Here is a 17,879-nt window from a genome sequence, read left to right on the forward strand (position 1 = left end):
ATTTTGGCTCTAGGGAGCACATGCTCCTGTGTGCCAAAAATGGATTTTACAAATGTCAAAAAAAATGAAGAAAACATGTGTTTATTGCCACACCCAGATGCGCAATCAAATTGCGCACATCCATTTTATAGAATGCCAACATATAAAACCGAACTGCGCAAATCAAACTAAATATCCTTCAAGTCAAAGTTTGTAAACTTCGAGCAAGTTTATAGAATGTCAACATATACAATACCAAATCAGTACCATTAGTCCATTACATTCATCATCAAAAACATTTCCATATTATATATAATAGGTGATGTAGGTATAGATAAAGTTTTCTATAAATTAGTCAAAGTTTGTGAAACTTCACTTTTGCAGAAACCACTGTACACTGTTATGGGACGAAGAGAGTGTCAAGCAATGTACACTATATTATAGGTCGAAGGGAGTATCAAACAAGATGCAGAACAAAAGAACATGGTTACCTGCTTCAAACAAGTGACTATGACATGAACATCATTGTACTTTTTGTTCAGCTAAAGATTTTCGTCTAAATGATACAGGAACTGTCAGTTTACAAGACGATAGCAGTAACAGTGAGTTTAGTTCATCACCTTTTCTGCCAAAAGAGTGAATATATCTGAGGTTGAAATTTTGGTCATTGTCACTTTCCTCATTTTATATTGAGTTACCATCATGTGGAGAACCAGGAGGAAAGATCAACAAGTTATCAAAGTATGACATTTCCATAAGATCTGATATGTCCAACTCTAATGAACATGGATCTGAGGTTCCCGCAGAATGAACATCACTCGGTTGGTAGCTACCAGTTGGTGATAAAACCGGCTTTGCACATTCTGATAGGATTTTTGGCAAAACATCATGGCATCCATTTGATGGAGAGACACCACCAACAGCTGGACTCATTTGTTCCCTTTGCTGTAGAGGCCTTTGAGAATTTACTTCATAACTGGATGACTTGAGTTCCACTGGGCTTGACAATAAATCCAACTTCCTCCTGGTTTTCGCATGCTGCTCAGATCTTGCGATTATGTTTTCAGGGGCTTTGGCTGATGCCACTCTAGCATACATGAAATCTGCACTTTCTCCCCCTAGTACATCAGCATTTTCACCTACTTCTGTGAAGCCTACTTCAGATATGGAAATTCTTGGTACAGCTGACGACATTTCATTTCTCTCAGACGAACCTTCCGTGTCATTCAGAATATCAGAAACTTTAGTCCCCTTCAGAATATCCAAACTCTTATTCTGTGTGCCTGACAGGTTTTCCAGAATGTCTGGAAATTGTTCAAGCAAACCTGACGATAAATATGAATTCAATTTTCTTTTCATAGGACCCCTCCAGTATTCTTTGATTGCACCATTCGTCCTGGATGAACACAATGTAAATAATTCAATCGTACCAACAGCATTTTGAAGAAATGCATCCTGAATTATTATGATGGAAAGAATTAAATGCAACAGCAATATCAATTCAGATTTTTGTTGAAACATCCAACCTTACCTCCCAGGAAAATGTTTGACCATTTCACGCCATTTAGTTCCATAGATTTGATGAGCACGAATCAGTCTCAACTCCTCTTGTTCCGACCACGCCTCCTTGTTTATTGCAGAGTCTATTTTGTATCTCCACCTGTGTTTATTACCATTATGCCCATTGATACTCAAACCTACGGACTTCTAACTGATAACATGAAGTAATAAAGTTGCTGGGCACGCCGTCTGACAGAATCTAATAATGTAACAAACCTTGGAGCCCTTATTTATTTTCAAGCGGTGATAGCACAAGTCTTGAGAAAACTGTATAATATGTTAAATTACAATAATTCGATGACTGAAAATTCCTTGCATAATACCATTTTCCCAGTTGGTATGTTGACATAAGATGACATGTTTCTTTCACTGTTTTCCACACAAAAACTGAAGCACAAAGCAGCCTGATGCTGAAGGGTACTTAGCGCAAATCAGAAGTTTGGTACAATCACTTCGATTTCAGAACCAAATTATTAGGGAAAATTGTGAACCAATTTGTGCATATACCCTCGACTAAGCCACAAATTTTGCCACAACCAAGAATCTGGCTTCCTGGCCTTCAAATAGAAATGGTCCAAAATGAGCAGTACACGCAACATGCAAATGTATCAACAGAGGTAGGCTAACAGACAATGAAGCTACTGAAGAATAAACAAGTCACCACTGTGGAGGTGATAGATCGCAGCTTGTGGTAACTAGCAAACATGAGTAACTAATTGATGAATTTTAAGCAGAGTGTAAGTTCTCACTCACATAGAGAGTGAAGCAAAGAGTGCCCTGTCTAGAAATTGCACAGGAATCAACCGAACACTTTGTTTTACCTTTGTCGGCATTGCGGTGCACTTCGACCAGGTATAGCATGTGCGACCGTTTGCCAGTTTTTCAGCCCATGTTTGTTGATCATTTGAGCGAGCACCTTATCTTCCTGGAAGGAAAATCAAAATTTGTTTGTCAGCAGGCATTAGGAAGGAAAATAAAGTTCAGAAGGACATCAAGATTCACAGGAAATGATGAAAGTTCTAGCCTAAATAACTTTCCTCTTCTGACCATTTCACTCTGGTGAGGACTTCAGAATTTGTGATACTGCAGCTCTCCTTGAAGGAGTGGCCATCATTCTTGCAAAGTTGTCCTCGAAAGCCTTTTTCGGTAACAGAGAAACGTAATATAAACCAACAATCCTTCCAATTGTGTTCTATGGAGATAACCCAACAGAACCAACAGCAGTACAAATGGTAGTCATAGGTGCAAACAGAAGGAGATAGGCGAATGCATGTGACAGAACAACAATACGATAGGAATGGTGCACCCGTAGTCCCAACCCAATTTGGAATGTGAGCTTATGATCGTCCAATCCATACCCTGCTAGTCAAGGGCATGGAATGAGTCAAAGAAACAAGTCTAATATTAGCTTGGCTGTTTTATCTGTTTTATTTCCTGAAGCATGAAAGGTGTGTGAGTTGACACGCATGACACATGGATACTATTTCTGTGTACAGATAGAACCGTATGACATTGTAAGCAAGGTGCTTCACATGGACAATATATATATATATATATATATGAGTAATAAATAATCTTTCGTACTATTTACTTAGAAAGCTAGAACTGGTCTGCTAGCCAACAGTTTCTGAAGGAAGGATAGACATGTGGAATAATTGACTGTGTTGCTTAAGCCACGGAGGGCATACATCTATAAGTATATTGGCAACACGGAGTACAAATCAATATAGAAGTGATGCCAGAACATACCTCATACAAATCACTATTGATTCTATTCTATCTCTAACAAACTTGCCATACAAGACATATGAAAGGGGAGGATGCTGTATTCCGAAGTTGTGACAAACATATATGTAGATGGTCAAAATACAACTACCTAAGAATTCGGAATACAGCATCCTCCCCTTTCATAATGAAGTTGCATTGCACAAAAGCATGTTACCTATGTTTCCCAACTCTTCATCGTGGCAATGTTTGGCAGTGTCATGTGGTGTACCACTCTGCATCAATAATCAAAATTTCAAATAGAGCATAGACTGCAACTAAATTAACAAAACTACCAAGAAGCTAACTGACCACTCAAATTGATTGCAATAATGGATTAAAAATAATCTGAATCAAGGTTTATAATGGATTAAGCCAAAGCGAAAAACAGAACTTCTACTTACTACTTCTTATCTTCTATAGTAATATAACATTTTGGTACAGAGATCTCCACTAGACACACTGTTGGTGGGTTAGAAAACAACAATTGGTCGATTACCTCAACCTTCACATTCACCCTAAAAGGCAATAAATATATAGAATTACCAATGTAGAGATAAAGATAAAGTGAGCATAAATTAAGTGTCCCCTCCCTGATGATGGCCCAAAGCAACATCAATTTAATTATATATTTTTTCCTGATGTTAAAGTCTTTGCATGAATTAGAAAACTTGCTTTGAATATCCATGAAGAACAGGCAGCGACAAGGCAATAAAAGTTCATATATCGAAAGATGGAACTTCCAAGAAATCAAGAGCAACGTTATTCAGGGTGTCAGGCTAGCGTGGCATTACCACATTCGCAGAATCCCCATCAGCCTTCCTTGAGTGACTTGTTGAATTGACAGACCTGAAAAGGAGTGAAGCAATAGTCAGCTGACCATTCAGAGCCCCTCTCCCCTCTGATTCACACCAAACCAATTGTTTCCCATGATCTTCAATAAGGCAATCATTCTGCTAAATTCCAGATATAGTTGGCTTGAGGCTGAGAATAAGTAGAGAAGCATCCTGCTATGTAAATTTCCAAGGCCCCGTTTGGAACAAAGGAAAAACATACGAATTTTGAAGGATATGATTCCTACGGGAAATGTTCATTTTGTTTTTGTGCCGTTTGGAATAAAGGAATTGCTATTCTACGTTCCTTTGGAATGGGCTATTGCATAGAATTTTGGTTCCTCTGTTTTACCTATCCCTACGTTTCTTTTTGGGATGGGCTATTCCATACTCCCTCCGTCCATGTTAGTTGTCACTCAAATGGATGTATCTAGCGTCTAGATACATCCGTTTGAGCAACAACTAATATGGGACAGAGGGGGTAGAATTTTAGAATTTCGGAATACATGACATCTCTTTGTGTCTACAATATCTATGTTTTTTCTGCTTGACATCCAAACAACAGTTCTAGAGCTATCCTGTGGTTTTAGTTCCTGTAGGAATTCCGGATACATGATATTGGTAAGTTTTTCCTATCCCTGCGTTTTGAGCTTCCAAATGTTTTGGTAAAGTTCAGCTTAAAATTCAACTAAACGGCGCTTAGAGCACAAAGTCAAATGCTCCCCCGAAAGGAGGCATCTGATCTGCCCCCAGCCAAGCTTCTCCAATCCAAATCAAGGCAAGCTAAGTGCCAACAGAGATGCAGAAATCGTAGTAACACGGGGCGGAGATTACAAACTCACCGCTCCCTCGGCATCAAATCTCCGATCCGTGACATGGCTGGGAAGAACCCCCGAGTCCGCCAGAAGCATCGGCTGAAGCTGGAACGACAGACACACTAATCATTCGGGAATCTGACGGGAATGCACACATAAAAGGGAAACTCAGCGGTGGACTAACGCGGTTGCTGCAGGATTCAGGCCTGACCTGCGGAGCTCCCCGCGATGGAGGATCCTGAGGAGAGGACCGAGCAAGAAGAGATGCGTCGGGTGGGAGTGGGACGCACGCTGTCGCTGGCGACGAGCACGAGGAGAAAGAAGAGCCAGGTGGTGGTGGACGGGATCGGAAGAAAGCCATGGACGTTGTTTTGCAACCGCGGTGAGTCAATGACCGCAGTGGGCCGTATATGGGCTGTTTCTATGTGAGCATTTCTGGTTCTTTACAAAATGATGAAAATAAACCCTCAAAAATATAAAATGATGAAAACAAATTTCTTTTCCCTCAAAGAAAAAAAATCCACTAAGAGCAACTCCAATTGGGCAATCCATTTCGTCCGCGGCCGTCCGTTTGGGTCGGCGCGGACAAAAAAGCCGGCCCAACGCGCCGACCCAAATGGACGCGCGTCCGCTTTCGTCCGCCTGCCGACCCATTCCCGGCCCATTTTTGAGGCTGATTTGCGTCGGCACGGACACAAGACGGACGCGCGCGCTCGCCCTCTTTCCTCACCGGGCCCGCTGGTCGGTGGCACATTGGATTCACACACTCGCCCGCCTGCTACGTCGCCGATGCCGCCGGCCATTTTTTCAGATTAAAATGGATACATAGATAGTTCTAGCGTACACAGATAAAAGAAAAAGACCACTACTCGTCGCTTTCTGACTCCGACTCGGTAATGTCCTCCTCCGACGTTTGAAGGTAGGCGTCAGCAAGCTGCTCGTCTTCAAAGTCCCAACCCGATGTTTCTTGTAGCTCCAGTTTCAATTGAGCTGCCTGCTTCCGCGAACGCTTGTCCTCCCGATAGGCGGCTCGCTCCCTCTTCCTCGCGTCCCTCTCCGATCTCAATTGCTTATAGAACTGGCGCTTGTCGATGATGTCATGCGGGTAGCCTCCTTGCCACAGCACCAAGGCTTCCACGTCCTTCTCTGCGATGGCGAGGCGACGCTGCCGCCTCCGATGGACACGACGATCCTCGTCGGTGAAAAGCCGCGGGAGAGGCGCCAGATCCTGCGCCCGCTGGCTCGACACGTTGGGAAAATTCATATCCCGACGAGGCCTCAGGAGGCGTCACGCCGCCGCGTCGTGCGCGCGGGCCGCCTCCTCTACGGTGTCGAATGTGCCAAGGACGAGACGTTTCTCGCGAAACCAGATCTCGCGGACTCCGCGAAAATCCGGAGCGTGTAGGCGGCAGATCGACATGGTGGCGCAGAGGTGACGAGAGTGGGCGGGCGACAGAGTGTGGAGGGAGCGCCTTCTTTTATAGCGAGCGTCGGCTGCGGCGCGCGTGCTGGAGCGCCAAAACCAGCACGCGCGAACCTTTCCTGCGTGCTGGAGCGTCAAAATCAGGGCGACGGCACGATGTTAAGCGCGCGCGGTCATGAAAATGGGTCAGCCCGTTGGACGCACTGCCGACCCAAAACTAAAAGAGAGCGGACGGCGGGCGGGCGGCCGACCCAAACGGACAAAAAACGGACAAAAACGCCGTCCGTTTGGGTCGGGCCGTTGGAGTTGCTCTAAAGAAACTCTAAAAACAAGTTAAATTTATGTGGATTGCTACGGGTTTTAACATATATAAGTTGCGGGTGATAATATAAATAAGGTCAATGGAACCCATGTTTTGCTATAAGCAACAACATAAACTAGATGACTTTGTGATTTCCTTTCGATGACATAAGACTACAGCCCAGATATTAAGTGAAATAATAGAATCTGCAACCAAGAACATAAGCAACGTCATGAGCAGCATGTCAAACAGAAAGTAGGAAGCTAAATGAATTAGTTTAGAGAGACAACTAAATTGAACTAAGGGATGATTCTACGAAGTTAAGTAAACTATTTGAAACATAAAATGAAAGCTAATTGAACTATTTCAAAAAACTAATTACAACTATCTACAATTGATTGCGTTTGTATATCTACAAACGACATGGTCTCACCGGCAAGAACAAACCAATGCCCGGGATCATAAACGCCGAGTCAATAGAAAGGCCGACCATACCGCCTACGGTACATGACCTAAAATGATAAAACTTCCTACTCGGAATAAAAGAGACGACTTGAAACCATCTGCTTTCCCATTTCAGACATGTCAGCATCCCCATCTACAACCTAGAAGTTAAGTGAACTCTTTGAAACATAAAATAAAAGTTAAATAAACTAATTAAAGAAATGAATAGCAGTCATTGGCACGAGGACACCTCTCATAGATGGTATGTAAGTGATTATGTTTGTATTGCGTTTGTATCTGCCTAGCATATTATTTACCAACGATAGAAGTCCATCTCCTTCTTTCACCAGGCATAGAAACATAGTACATGGTCATAGAACGGCTGAGCACACCCCACAACACATGAACCTGCCCAGATGGGTTGTATTGGGATATGTGTTGGATTCTCCTCGTCGTGTTTACCAGGATCGGTTGTGTTGGCATGTCTTCTTGCCATTGGGGCGCTACTACCTGGATGATGGCGTGTATGACACACCTGCTCGTTGAATTCTTCTCTGCCATAATAAACATTTGATCATTTCGCCACGGCTTCTTGTGGTGTCGGCTCGTTTCACGCCCGGTAAATGCGATTGATTTGTTGTTGAACTGTAGCTAGATCGAAGAAAGATCACAAGTCTGATAGTCCACACAGTACATCATCCAGTTAAGCCCTTGTCTGTTCATTGATACCATGCGTCAGGAGCTAGGCCGGGCACGCTGTGATGTCGAACATGATACCCAAACTTGTGTCTGGCCCTGTTTACTTGACGATCACATGTGTAGTTCTGTGGTGCCATCGAGTCGTCTGGAGAATCATTCCTTTTCAACTCTAGATTGTAGGTCGCTTCTTGTGGCCATCCTCACACGTTGTGTACGTCTCACTCTGGCGCTCGGGTAATTCAGTTTTATCGGTTCGGGTAGTTCGGTTTACGGGTAATTCGCTTAGTTCAAAATGAAAACCAAATTTTAATCTGCCCGTTCCCAAATTACCCAAAAAATTTGGTTTGCGTAGTTCGGGTACCCAAAAACCGAAATATTCAGAACAATGTACTACAGCAAATTCAGATAGTTTTGAAATTCAGAGTAGAGCACAACCAACATATTTGCTAGTAACATGACAATATAGTGCATATACAGCCTGACAATCACAGTAGCAAAAATTCAGATGTCTCTTTGTTGAACATACACACACATCACAACATCACATGTCTCCTTGTCGAACATACAGACACATCACAATATAAGTCATCACCCCATACACATACATCCTCGCCTCCTTGAACATTTGCATCAAGAATTCAGGACTAAATGAAGGTGATCTGGAGACGGGAAATGGGGAGTGGCTGAGAGGATTTACGTTGTTGGCTTGCTGATGCTGTCGTTGAATCCGATCCGCCGGCTCTAGCAAGGCAACAACCACCGGCGCGTCTCCTTTCCTCCAGCTCTAGGCTCCAGCAACCGGCATCATTGCCGCATGCAGCGAGGCAAGAGGCGGAGAGTAGCAGTGTCCCGCATCAAGAGCAGAGAGGCGAGATGTTGAGAGTAGCGGCGCAGGCGCCACAGGCCACCACTGCAGCTAGGGTTAGGGAGAGAAGCAGAGAGGCGAGAGGGAGCGAAGAAAGGGAATGAGGGAGTATGGCATGTTACGAGCGGCGAGGCCGCGAGTCTTTCTCTAGGTTGTGAACCGCTGGTTGGGCCGGGACCTGGATTTAGCTGGGCCACACAGACACAACATGGACATAGAGTTATGCAGATCAGTTAGTACAGATTTTTTGGGATTTTAACACTGATAACCGAACCCTGACCTGATGACCGAACTGTCTGAAAAACAAACCTATACCGAAGACCGATACCTAAATTAGCCGACAATTAGGTTAATTCGGTTCTGTCGGAAAGGCAGTTCCCTTCTATATTTTCCTTGACAATGACCATCACCCTAATTTTTTTGCCGACACATGAGCCAGTTGCATGAACAAGTGAACGGACTCTGAGACTTGATAGACGGGTGAACACATATAAACGGTGTATATACGTGGTGTTTCATTGCCACACGGCCGACCATCTATATGCATGTCAAACATGTTAATTGAGCCGGCTCTACCACCAGGGAGAACATTAAGAACATGTGTGGTCGGACGAAGGGAATCAAAGCCATGTGGTTTCGCATGCATCACCGGTAGACTCGCCCTTTAACCGGCCACGACTATTTTCCTCGTGCCTCTACATCTTCCTTCTAAATGACACCTGCCCTAACCTATAAATGTAGCGTCCGATGCGACACATCCTTGATCCACAACCGTACGCCTTTTCGATCCACTCTCCGCCTCTTCACCAAAATTGTTTCCAGTGCATTGCTTGCAAGTGATTATATTTGTATTGTATTGCGTTTGTAAGTGTCTTGCATATATAATAATGACAAACAACAACTATCGTTGTAACATCCCAAATTTTCAATTTGGAAAGTTTTACAATATTAGTTAAGCATCTAAGCATTTTGAATGAATTGAGGGGACATTTGAAATTTCCAAAGGCACTTTGGTTTCATTTAGGAATATTGAGTTCAATTCAAATTGGCATTTGAAATTCCAATTAGAAATTTCCTGACAAATACTTTGATCAAAGAGTATGAGAGGGGGTAACATGACACCCCGAAAGTCAGAAGAAAAATAATGCCAAAAGAATTTGAATTCAAATTTGGATTTTATTTGGACTTCTCAAAAAATGTTCTTTATAAAGTTTGTATTCTGCCTCTAAAAAATATTTCACTATTTAGGAATTATTTTTTGGGTCACTTTGATATATATATATACACACACACACATATTGTCTGTATAAAAGTATTTTTATTTTTATTTATTTCTTTATTTTCTTTTCTATCAAAATTCAAAAAAAAACATGCCAGCGCCAGGGCCGGAGCTAGCCAGCCAGCCCAGCCGCAACTAGCAACTGCCCACCACCACCACAACGGTCTGCCCCGCACTGAAGCCCCTCCGGCTCGGCCACCCGACCACTCACCCGCACCCGCCTCCTCTCTTTCTTACACCGACAAGTGGCCCCCACTCTCTTCCCTAACCCCTCGCCCACGACATATCAAACCGGAGCACGTTCGACGCGCCGCCCGCTCTGATCTACCCGGGATCACGCACCGCGTGGACCCCCTCCCCAAGAATCATGCCCTATATATTCCCTCACCCCTTCTCTCTCGAACCCCCTTAGACCCGACGCAAAAACCCTCCACGTAGCTCGCTCTTGCCGTTCGGATCTTGCCCCCCGCCACCGTTGTCGTTGTTGTTTTCGACGCCAGTGAGCCGCCTTGGAACCCCTTCCTCTGCACCTCGGCTTCCCTCCTCATTGCGCACCTGTTTGACATCATCTGGCCGCCTAGGAATCACTCGAGCCGCCACGTCGAAGATCGTCGTCCGCCACCGGAGCCGCAGAGCAACAAAGCTCTACACGTCGATGTCCGCCCATTCCCGTCATCCTCAACCATCTCCAGACCACCCCTGACCTTGCCTTTCTCGGCTGCTTCCAACCGACACCTCTGTCGTCTCCCTCGACCACCGGAGCAACCCGACGACCATGCTCGAGCCAACCTCGCCGTCGACCACTGTTGTAAGCCGCCGGTCCTTCCCCACCGGTAGATCTGCAATCCATGTTCTAGATTAGATCGGTGAACAATTAGTTTTTTTTTATTTAGATCGATTTAGTTTTATGGTTTAGATCGAACCGGCCCGATCAGTTTTCTGTTATTTAAACGCACATGCACGTTTTAGTTAAATCTCGGCCAAGCGCTATTTTGCTTATGTTGCACACCCCTCTAGCCCAATGACAGCCCGCCACATAGCTCGTGCCCGATTTTTTTAGTTTATTTTCGTTTATGTTCTAAAAAAATAGAAAAGCTTCAATCTTAGAAAATTCATATCTCCTAGGATATTTAATATTTTAATTTGATTCTTTTTGCATTAGATCCATATTTTTATGAAGCTTCTGTAGATATCAAGGTTGACTAGATTTGAAAGTTTGAATTTGGATTTACATGAAATTTGTTCAAAACACGAGATTGGCAATAACTTGAGCTAAGAATAATATTTTTCGGTGATTCTTTTTGCTACTGGTTCTATGTGAGATTGTTTATTAGTAGGCATAAATTGGTGAATTTTAGAATTATTTAAAATTAGGTTTTCACAAAATAGTATTGTTTTAGTATTTTATAGCTTTTGTGCTATTTCTTTTTAACTTTAAGTGCTTTAAATTGTTTTCCATTGTTCTTTTTGACATGTTCATATTAGTTTCTGTATAGTTAACAGTAGCAATTTTATTTGAAGTAAAAAAATTATTTTTAGTAGTTTATTTCTTGTTACTAGGAAAAAAAATTTGAGCATAATAGGAGTTTTATAAGAGGTTTTAATGTGATTCTTTTTGCATAACATTTCTTTGTTGTTTTCCTTTCTGTTATTTAGCAAAAACTTTTTTTGTTCTATTAAAAGTTTATTAGTGGCAGAAAATTTAGTAGTGGCTTGTTTCATTTGTAGTTAAGCTTTGCATTGAGTTGTGTTGTTTTCTTTGGTTTAGTTTTGGTTTTCATTGTGTGTTATGTTGATTGTTTATTAACTAAGTTTTACTTGCTGTTATGTTATTATTTTTGTGTGATGGTATGATTATTTGTGTCTTGTTTGTTTCGATAGATTACCTAGAGTGTGAGGCTTGTTACTGCAAGTCCTTATAGTTCAAAGATCGTCACAAAGGCAAGTCATTTGATCATGAAAATTATTACCTATGTTTTATTGCATTAGTTGATATCCTCCCCACCATGCATGCAAGTAGGTGAATTAAGTTATGTTCTTGAGTAGTATCATGTGGTAGGATGAACCCAAAATCCCCATGTTACCAATGCCCGAGACGTTATAGTTATTTTTCTATGCTTCGTAGATGGGATTGGTTGAGTGAGTTACATGGGAGTTGTGAGAGTCAAGATGATGACAAACCCAAGACTTCAAGATGCTCAAGACGGACTTCAATTCACTACTGGGTGGAGGACAGATGGACGGGCACCCTGGAGTACCCAGTGGTTGACCGAGGGATGCATGGAGAAGCACCATGACATCTTGCGGAAAGCTTCACCCAGCCACGAAGAGACAAATGGATATACCTTGACTGGAAGCTTACTTGTGTAGCCGCAAGTCACTATGGCCTCTGGCTGGGTCGACCCTAGGTGTGACTCTGGACGGACAGTGCCAGTAGATGTAGAAGAACGACAAGAAATGGATGGGCACCGATAGTGGCCCAAAGGAACTCTATGGAAGACCTTGTTTCATTCATCCCATCTTCAAACAACATGCATTGCGATGACATAAAGGAGGGAATGATTTTTACGGGTAAAGTGCATAAGACTCTATAGAGTGAAAATCTAATAGATTAGTCGTGTCCCAGGTTACGGACACTTGAGCCTCTGGAATTGGATTTATTAGGAAATCTCAACACCAAACATAACTAAGTAATTGTTGGGTTATTAATGATTTCGGTATAAGACATTGGTTGGTGGAACCATCTCAATAATAACAAATATTTTGTAGTTATTCAAAGCAAGCCCTTTTGTTGTAGAAAAAAATTGCTTTTTGCAAAAACTTAAACTTAGAGCCCCACAGCCAAAATTGCATATAGTGATAACATTTATTTATTGTTCTCCCTCTATGACTTGTCAGCATATTCAAAATGCTGACTTACACGGCTGCAATGTCTTATGTTGCAGAGGATTATTCCGAACAGGAGTGAGGCTACGATCCACGCTCGGTGATTGCCCTTTGGAGTCAGATGGGCTCGCCTATCGTCTACGCTTCCGCATTAGTTTTTCTCATGAGTTGGCCTTCGGCCGAATTTATTCTGATGTAATAAAGACTATATGAGATTCGTGTAATAAATTAGGTGTGATTGAACTTTGATATTTACATCAATGTACTATGTGTGCCAGCATGATCTCGGGATGGTACAAATACACGGAGACTTGGCCGTTTTCGGGTCGGGTCGTTACGGAGATGGTATTCGGAGAACACGCTAACTGTAGGACGTAACCCCTAGGATAGGAAAGCCATAGGAAGAAATTATTTTATTTTATGTCTTTATTTTTTCCGTAATTCTCCCCTGTTCATTTCCGACTTCCCTCCGATTTCAGTCTTCTAGATGGCTGATACGTCTCCATCGTATCTACTTTTCCAAACACTTTTGCCCTTGTTTTGGACTCTAACTTGTATGATTTGAATGGAACTAACCCGGACTGACGTTGTTTTCAGCAGAATTGCCATGATATTGTTTTATGTGCAGAAAACAAAAGTTCTCGGAATGACCTGAAACTCCACGGAGTATCTTACAATAAATAATAAAAAATCATCGCCAAAGATGAAGACCAGGGGGCCACACCCTTGCCACGAGGGTGGGGGGCGCCCCCCTAGGGCACCCCCTACCTCGTGGGCCTCCTAGAGACCTCACGACTCCAACTCCAACTCTATATAACTGCTTTCGGGGAGAAAAAATAGGAGAGAAGAAATCATCGCATTTTACGATACGGAGCCGCCGCCAAGCCCTAAAACCTCTCGGGAGGGCTGATCTGGAGTCCGTTCGGGGCTCCGGAGAGGGGGATTCGTCGCTGTCGTCATCATCAACCATCCTCCATCACCAATTTCATGATGCTCACCGCCGTGCGTGAGTAATTCCATCGTAGGCTTGCTGGACGGTGATGGGTTGGATGAGATTTATCATGTAATCGAGTTAGTTTTGTTAGGGTTTGATCCCTAGTATCCACTATCTTCTGAGATTGATGTTGCTATGACTTTGCTATGCTTAATGCTTGTCACTAGGGCCCGAGTGCCATGATTTCAGATCTGAACGTATTATGTTTTCATCAATATATGAAAGTTCTAGATCCTATCTTGCAAGTCTATAGTCACCTATTATGTGTTATGATCCGTTAACCCCGAAGTGACAATAATCGGGATACTTACCGGTGATGACCGTAGTTTGAGGAGTTCATGTATTCACTATGTGCTAATGCTTTGTTACGGTTCTCTATTAAAAGGAGGCCTTAATATCCCTTAGTTTCCATTAGGACCCCGCTGCCACGGGAGGGTAGGACAAAAGATGTCATGCAAGTTCTTTTCCATAAGCACGCATGACTATATTCGGAATACATGCCTACATTACATTGACGAATTGGAGCTAGTTCTGTGTCACCCTATGTTATGATTGTTACATGATGAACCGCATCCGACATAGTTATCCATCATTGATCCGATGCCTATGAGTTTTCCATATATTGGTTTACGCTTATTTACTTTCCCGTTGCTATTGTTACAATCACTACAAAATACCAAAAACATTACTTTGCTTTCGTTACTCTTCTGTTACCGTTACCATCACTATCATATTACTTTGCTACTAAACACTTTGCTGCAGATACTAAGTTTCCAGGTGTGATTGAATTGACAACTCAGCTGCTAATACTTGAGAATATTCTTTGGCTCCCCTTGTGTCGAATCAATAAATTTGGGTTGAATACTCTACCCTTGAAAGCTGTTGCGGTCCCCTATACTTGTGGGTTATCAATGACCACCGAGTTCATCCTAGTCCTGCTGCCGGAGTTTTGCCAGCCGGATAAGACGATGCCTTTCGGCAAGCAATTGGTTCAGATCATTAGGAAATTGAAGATTGCTCTTCCCTCCATAACCGGAACTTCTACCAATCCACTTCTGACGAACACTTGCTATAGGATTGTGGAGCACATCCAGGGAGGACTTTCAAAAGCTTCTCAAAGCCCATTGATTTCTAGTTTACCTCCCCTACTTGGATCCTCGAGAGGGACATGGTTATTCATCATGCACTTGGACACATCCGGGAGGAGTACAGGGTCGAGCTCGATGGATCAGACCTTGCCATGATCTCCCGCAGAACTGCAAATGGGGAGATCTTGTGCACCGTGGATGATGACTCCATTCTCTCATGTCCAAGACCTGGAGACTCACATTAGGACTCTAGAGGTTCAGACTCGCAGAAGCTCGAAGATGTTCAGGAAGCTGCTGTTCTGTGAACTAGAATTGAAGGATAAAGCACGATAGGACCATGATGAGCATGAAGAAGAAGTCAAGGACCTTCTGGATAGAATCCAGAACTTGAAGACTTATATTGCCATGATGGAGGAGAAGATGGACCTGGGAAAAGACCTTTACCCGAATGGTGACGATGGACCCTTGGTGAGAAATGATGAGGACTAAGAGGAGAGCTCCACTGAAGGACGCACCAAGAGGAGACGCACCACCGAAAGATGCACCGCTGGAGGATATCTAAGGAGGACACTTAGTCATGACCGCCATGTTATTTTTATTTTATTGTTGATCGATTAGGCCGTTGTTTTTTATTTGTCATAAGACTTGTATCCCAAGTTTGAACTATGATTGAGTTGAATAAATGAATGATTGGTGTGATAATGATTGTTGCATGCATATGGGTAGTGTCATTTTCTCTTTAGACCCTTGTTATATTCTAATTTCTCATCCACTCCAAAACGTTACCCCAGATGCCTCCGAGACGTGACCCCGAATTCGACTTCCCACCGGAGCTCACCCAGCTGATCCAGCAGCAGAATGCCTTGATGCAGATGCTCATCCAGAACCAAGGCAACAAGGACAACAACAACAACAACAATAGACCGCCACCACTCCTGTCATCAACCTAACCCATTTCTTAAGGTTGAATCCATCGATGTTCTCTAGTATCACCGAGCTGATTGTTGCTGATGATTGGCTTCACAAGATCAGAAGGGAGCTAGTAATTGTTGGATGCACGGATGCGGAGAAGGTGGGCTTTGCCGCACATTAGCTTGATGGACCCGCAACCTCTTGGTGGGAAAATTACACCACCACCTATCCCATTGCCACAGTTACATGGGATCAGTTTCAGCAGGCCTTCCGCACCGCTCATGTCTCAGCTGGAGCAATGAGTTTGAAGAAGCGCGAGTTCCGCAACTTACGCTAGGGGAATCATACTGTGGGGTAGTACATGGACAAGTTGAGTTAGTTAGCTCGCTATACCCCAGATGATGTGGCCATAGATGCCGCAAAGCAGGAGACATTTCTGGAAGGGCTCAATGATGAACTGGGTATCACTAGTACGCGTCGGTGCTATACAAACGGTTTTTAACCCCTTTCCGCGAGGACATTTGGAACCATCGCCAAGTGTGTGTGGGTGATAGGGGGTCCTTCCACATGACCCAGAAATCATCGGAGATAGCCCCTCCTAGGACACAGGCTGGGGCCGTGTGCGATCGGGCGAGGCATCGAACCCCAATCATTTCCGTTCATATGTACATCCCACATGGTGAATCCCAGAAAAACATTTCCGTTCGTATGTATATCACACACAGTCAATCCAGGGAATACGTTTCCTTCTTATGTACATCCCACATAGTCAATCCAGGGAAAATGTTTCTGTTCGTATGTACATCCCACACAGTTTTATGTATACGCTCGTGTGTGAAAGGTGTAACTATCACACACCCTCTGCCTTGGTTAACTATTTGCTTTTATGAACTACATCACACACAATTTGATGTAGAAAACTATGTGGCATTGGGCTATCCATCACAAGCGATTTTACTGCCAGAACCGTTTGCAAAGTTCCATGACCGTCTGTTCTCTTTTTATTTTTGCATGTAATTTATTATTTGAATTGGAAATTTTGAAATATGAAACGTGCAATTCAAATTCTTAGCACAATGGTTCAACAACAAATCCATAAATAAATTTGCCAGTTCAATATGTTCAGTAATTACAGGATTAGGCAGCAATTAACTATGATGAACCACAATATTTAAAGGCGGTAAAGGTGAAGAGACAAGTGTAAATCATTTTGACTGCCGACGGTGTTGAAGAAGCGGAATGCCCATAATGTGCCTTCCTACATGTCATAGGCACGAACCACTTTTGTCCAACCCCTTGTGACGATCGCCCGCCCATCCTTCACCGCCTTCAGGAAGACTTCTAGAGCATTATCATGGTAGCATGAATTATATACTTTAACCTTAGTTGCCTCCACTCCGGTCATGTAGTTTGCAAGGTAATCATCAGTAAATAGCTTCAGAAACCACTAAAAAGAGAAAAATATCAGATACTAAGGTCGAATAGAGTAACTTGTTGTGGGCAGGGGGAAAAGGTAACACATTACTTACTGTCCTAAAGTTCATTGTTGTCTTTGACAAAGTGCAAATAAAGAGATTAATTCCAATCACCCGTTTCTTTCGCCTAACAATCTTTCTTAGTTTCCTCACTTGACACTTGTTCATGAATATCTCATTGCCCCATGCGCAAAAGGAATCAAAGCGTGGATTAGTATCGCTCATATATGTACCTACAAGCAACCAGTAAATGTTAGAAGCTAAACTGAGATTGCACAAATGATGTAAAATACAACTACCTATGTTCCGAAGTACAAGTGTTTTTTGAGATTTCAATATGAACTACATACGGATGTATATAGAATTATAGATATAGTTTATATTAGAATCTAGATTCACTCATTTTGCTCCTTATGTAGTCTATATTGGAATCTCTAAAAATACTTATATTTAGGAATAGATGGTGTATAAGACATGGGATGCAGCTAACCTCGACGGCAAACAACATCATCGCTCATTGTAGCACTGTGTAAGTACATGGAAAGCCAATGTTAACTACAAC

The 17,879-nt window shown here is 42.9% G+C and overlaps 1 protein-coding gene across 4 annotated transcripts; it reads right to left on the reverse strand.

Moving 5' to 3' along the window:
- Window positions 1–434: 434 nt before the first annotated feature.
- Window positions 435–5,330, reverse strand: LOC100873100 (transcription factor MYB3R-2). Of its 4 annotated transcripts, none has more exons than XM_044547191.1 (8): window positions 5,163–5,330; window positions 4,979–5,050; window positions 4,098–4,152; window positions 3,482–3,539; window positions 2,573–2,677; window positions 2,361–2,460; window positions 1,511–1,639; window positions 435–1,375 (listed from the first exon to the last, which is right to left on the reverse strand). In XM_044547191.1, the coding sequence occupies exons 2-8, from the start codon at window positions 5,011–5,013 to the stop codon at window positions 664–666; spliced, it is 1,194 nt and encodes a 397-aa protein (XP_044403126.1). In that variant the 5' UTR covers window positions 5,014–5,050; window positions 5,163–5,330; the 3' UTR covers window positions 435–663. The 4 variants fall into 4 exon arrangements, with proteins under 4 accessions (XP_044403126.1, XP_044403125.1, XP_044403127.1 ...); XM_044547190.1 differs by having other exon boundaries at window positions 4,979–5,056; XM_044547192.1 differs by having other exon boundaries at window positions 4,979–5,089.
- Between the last annotated feature and the right edge of the window lie 12,549 nt (window positions 5,331–17,879).

Source organism: Triticum aestivum, chromosome 6A, assembly GCF_018294505.1.
Source record: "Triticum aestivum cultivar Chinese Spring chromosome 6A, IWGSC CS RefSeq v2.1, whole genome shotgun sequence".
Lineage (NCBI taxonomy): Eukaryota > Viridiplantae > Streptophyta > Magnoliopsida > Poales > Poaceae > Triticum > Triticum aestivum.

Excerpts from the sequence above, each read along its gene's own strand:
- LOC100873100 (XM_044547191.1), bottom strand. The coding sequence starts at position 5,013 with ATGTCACGGATCGGAGATTTGATGCCGAGGGAGCG. Across the intron at positions 4,153-4,978 it reads GATTTGATGCCGAGGGAGCG|GTCTGTCAATTCAACAAGTC; the intron begins GTGAGTTTGTAA and ends ACTCCTTTTCAG. Across the intron at positions 3,540-4,097 it reads ATGGGGATTCTGCGAATGTG|AGTGGTACACCACATGACAC; the intron begins GTAATGCCACGC and ends TTATTGATGCAG.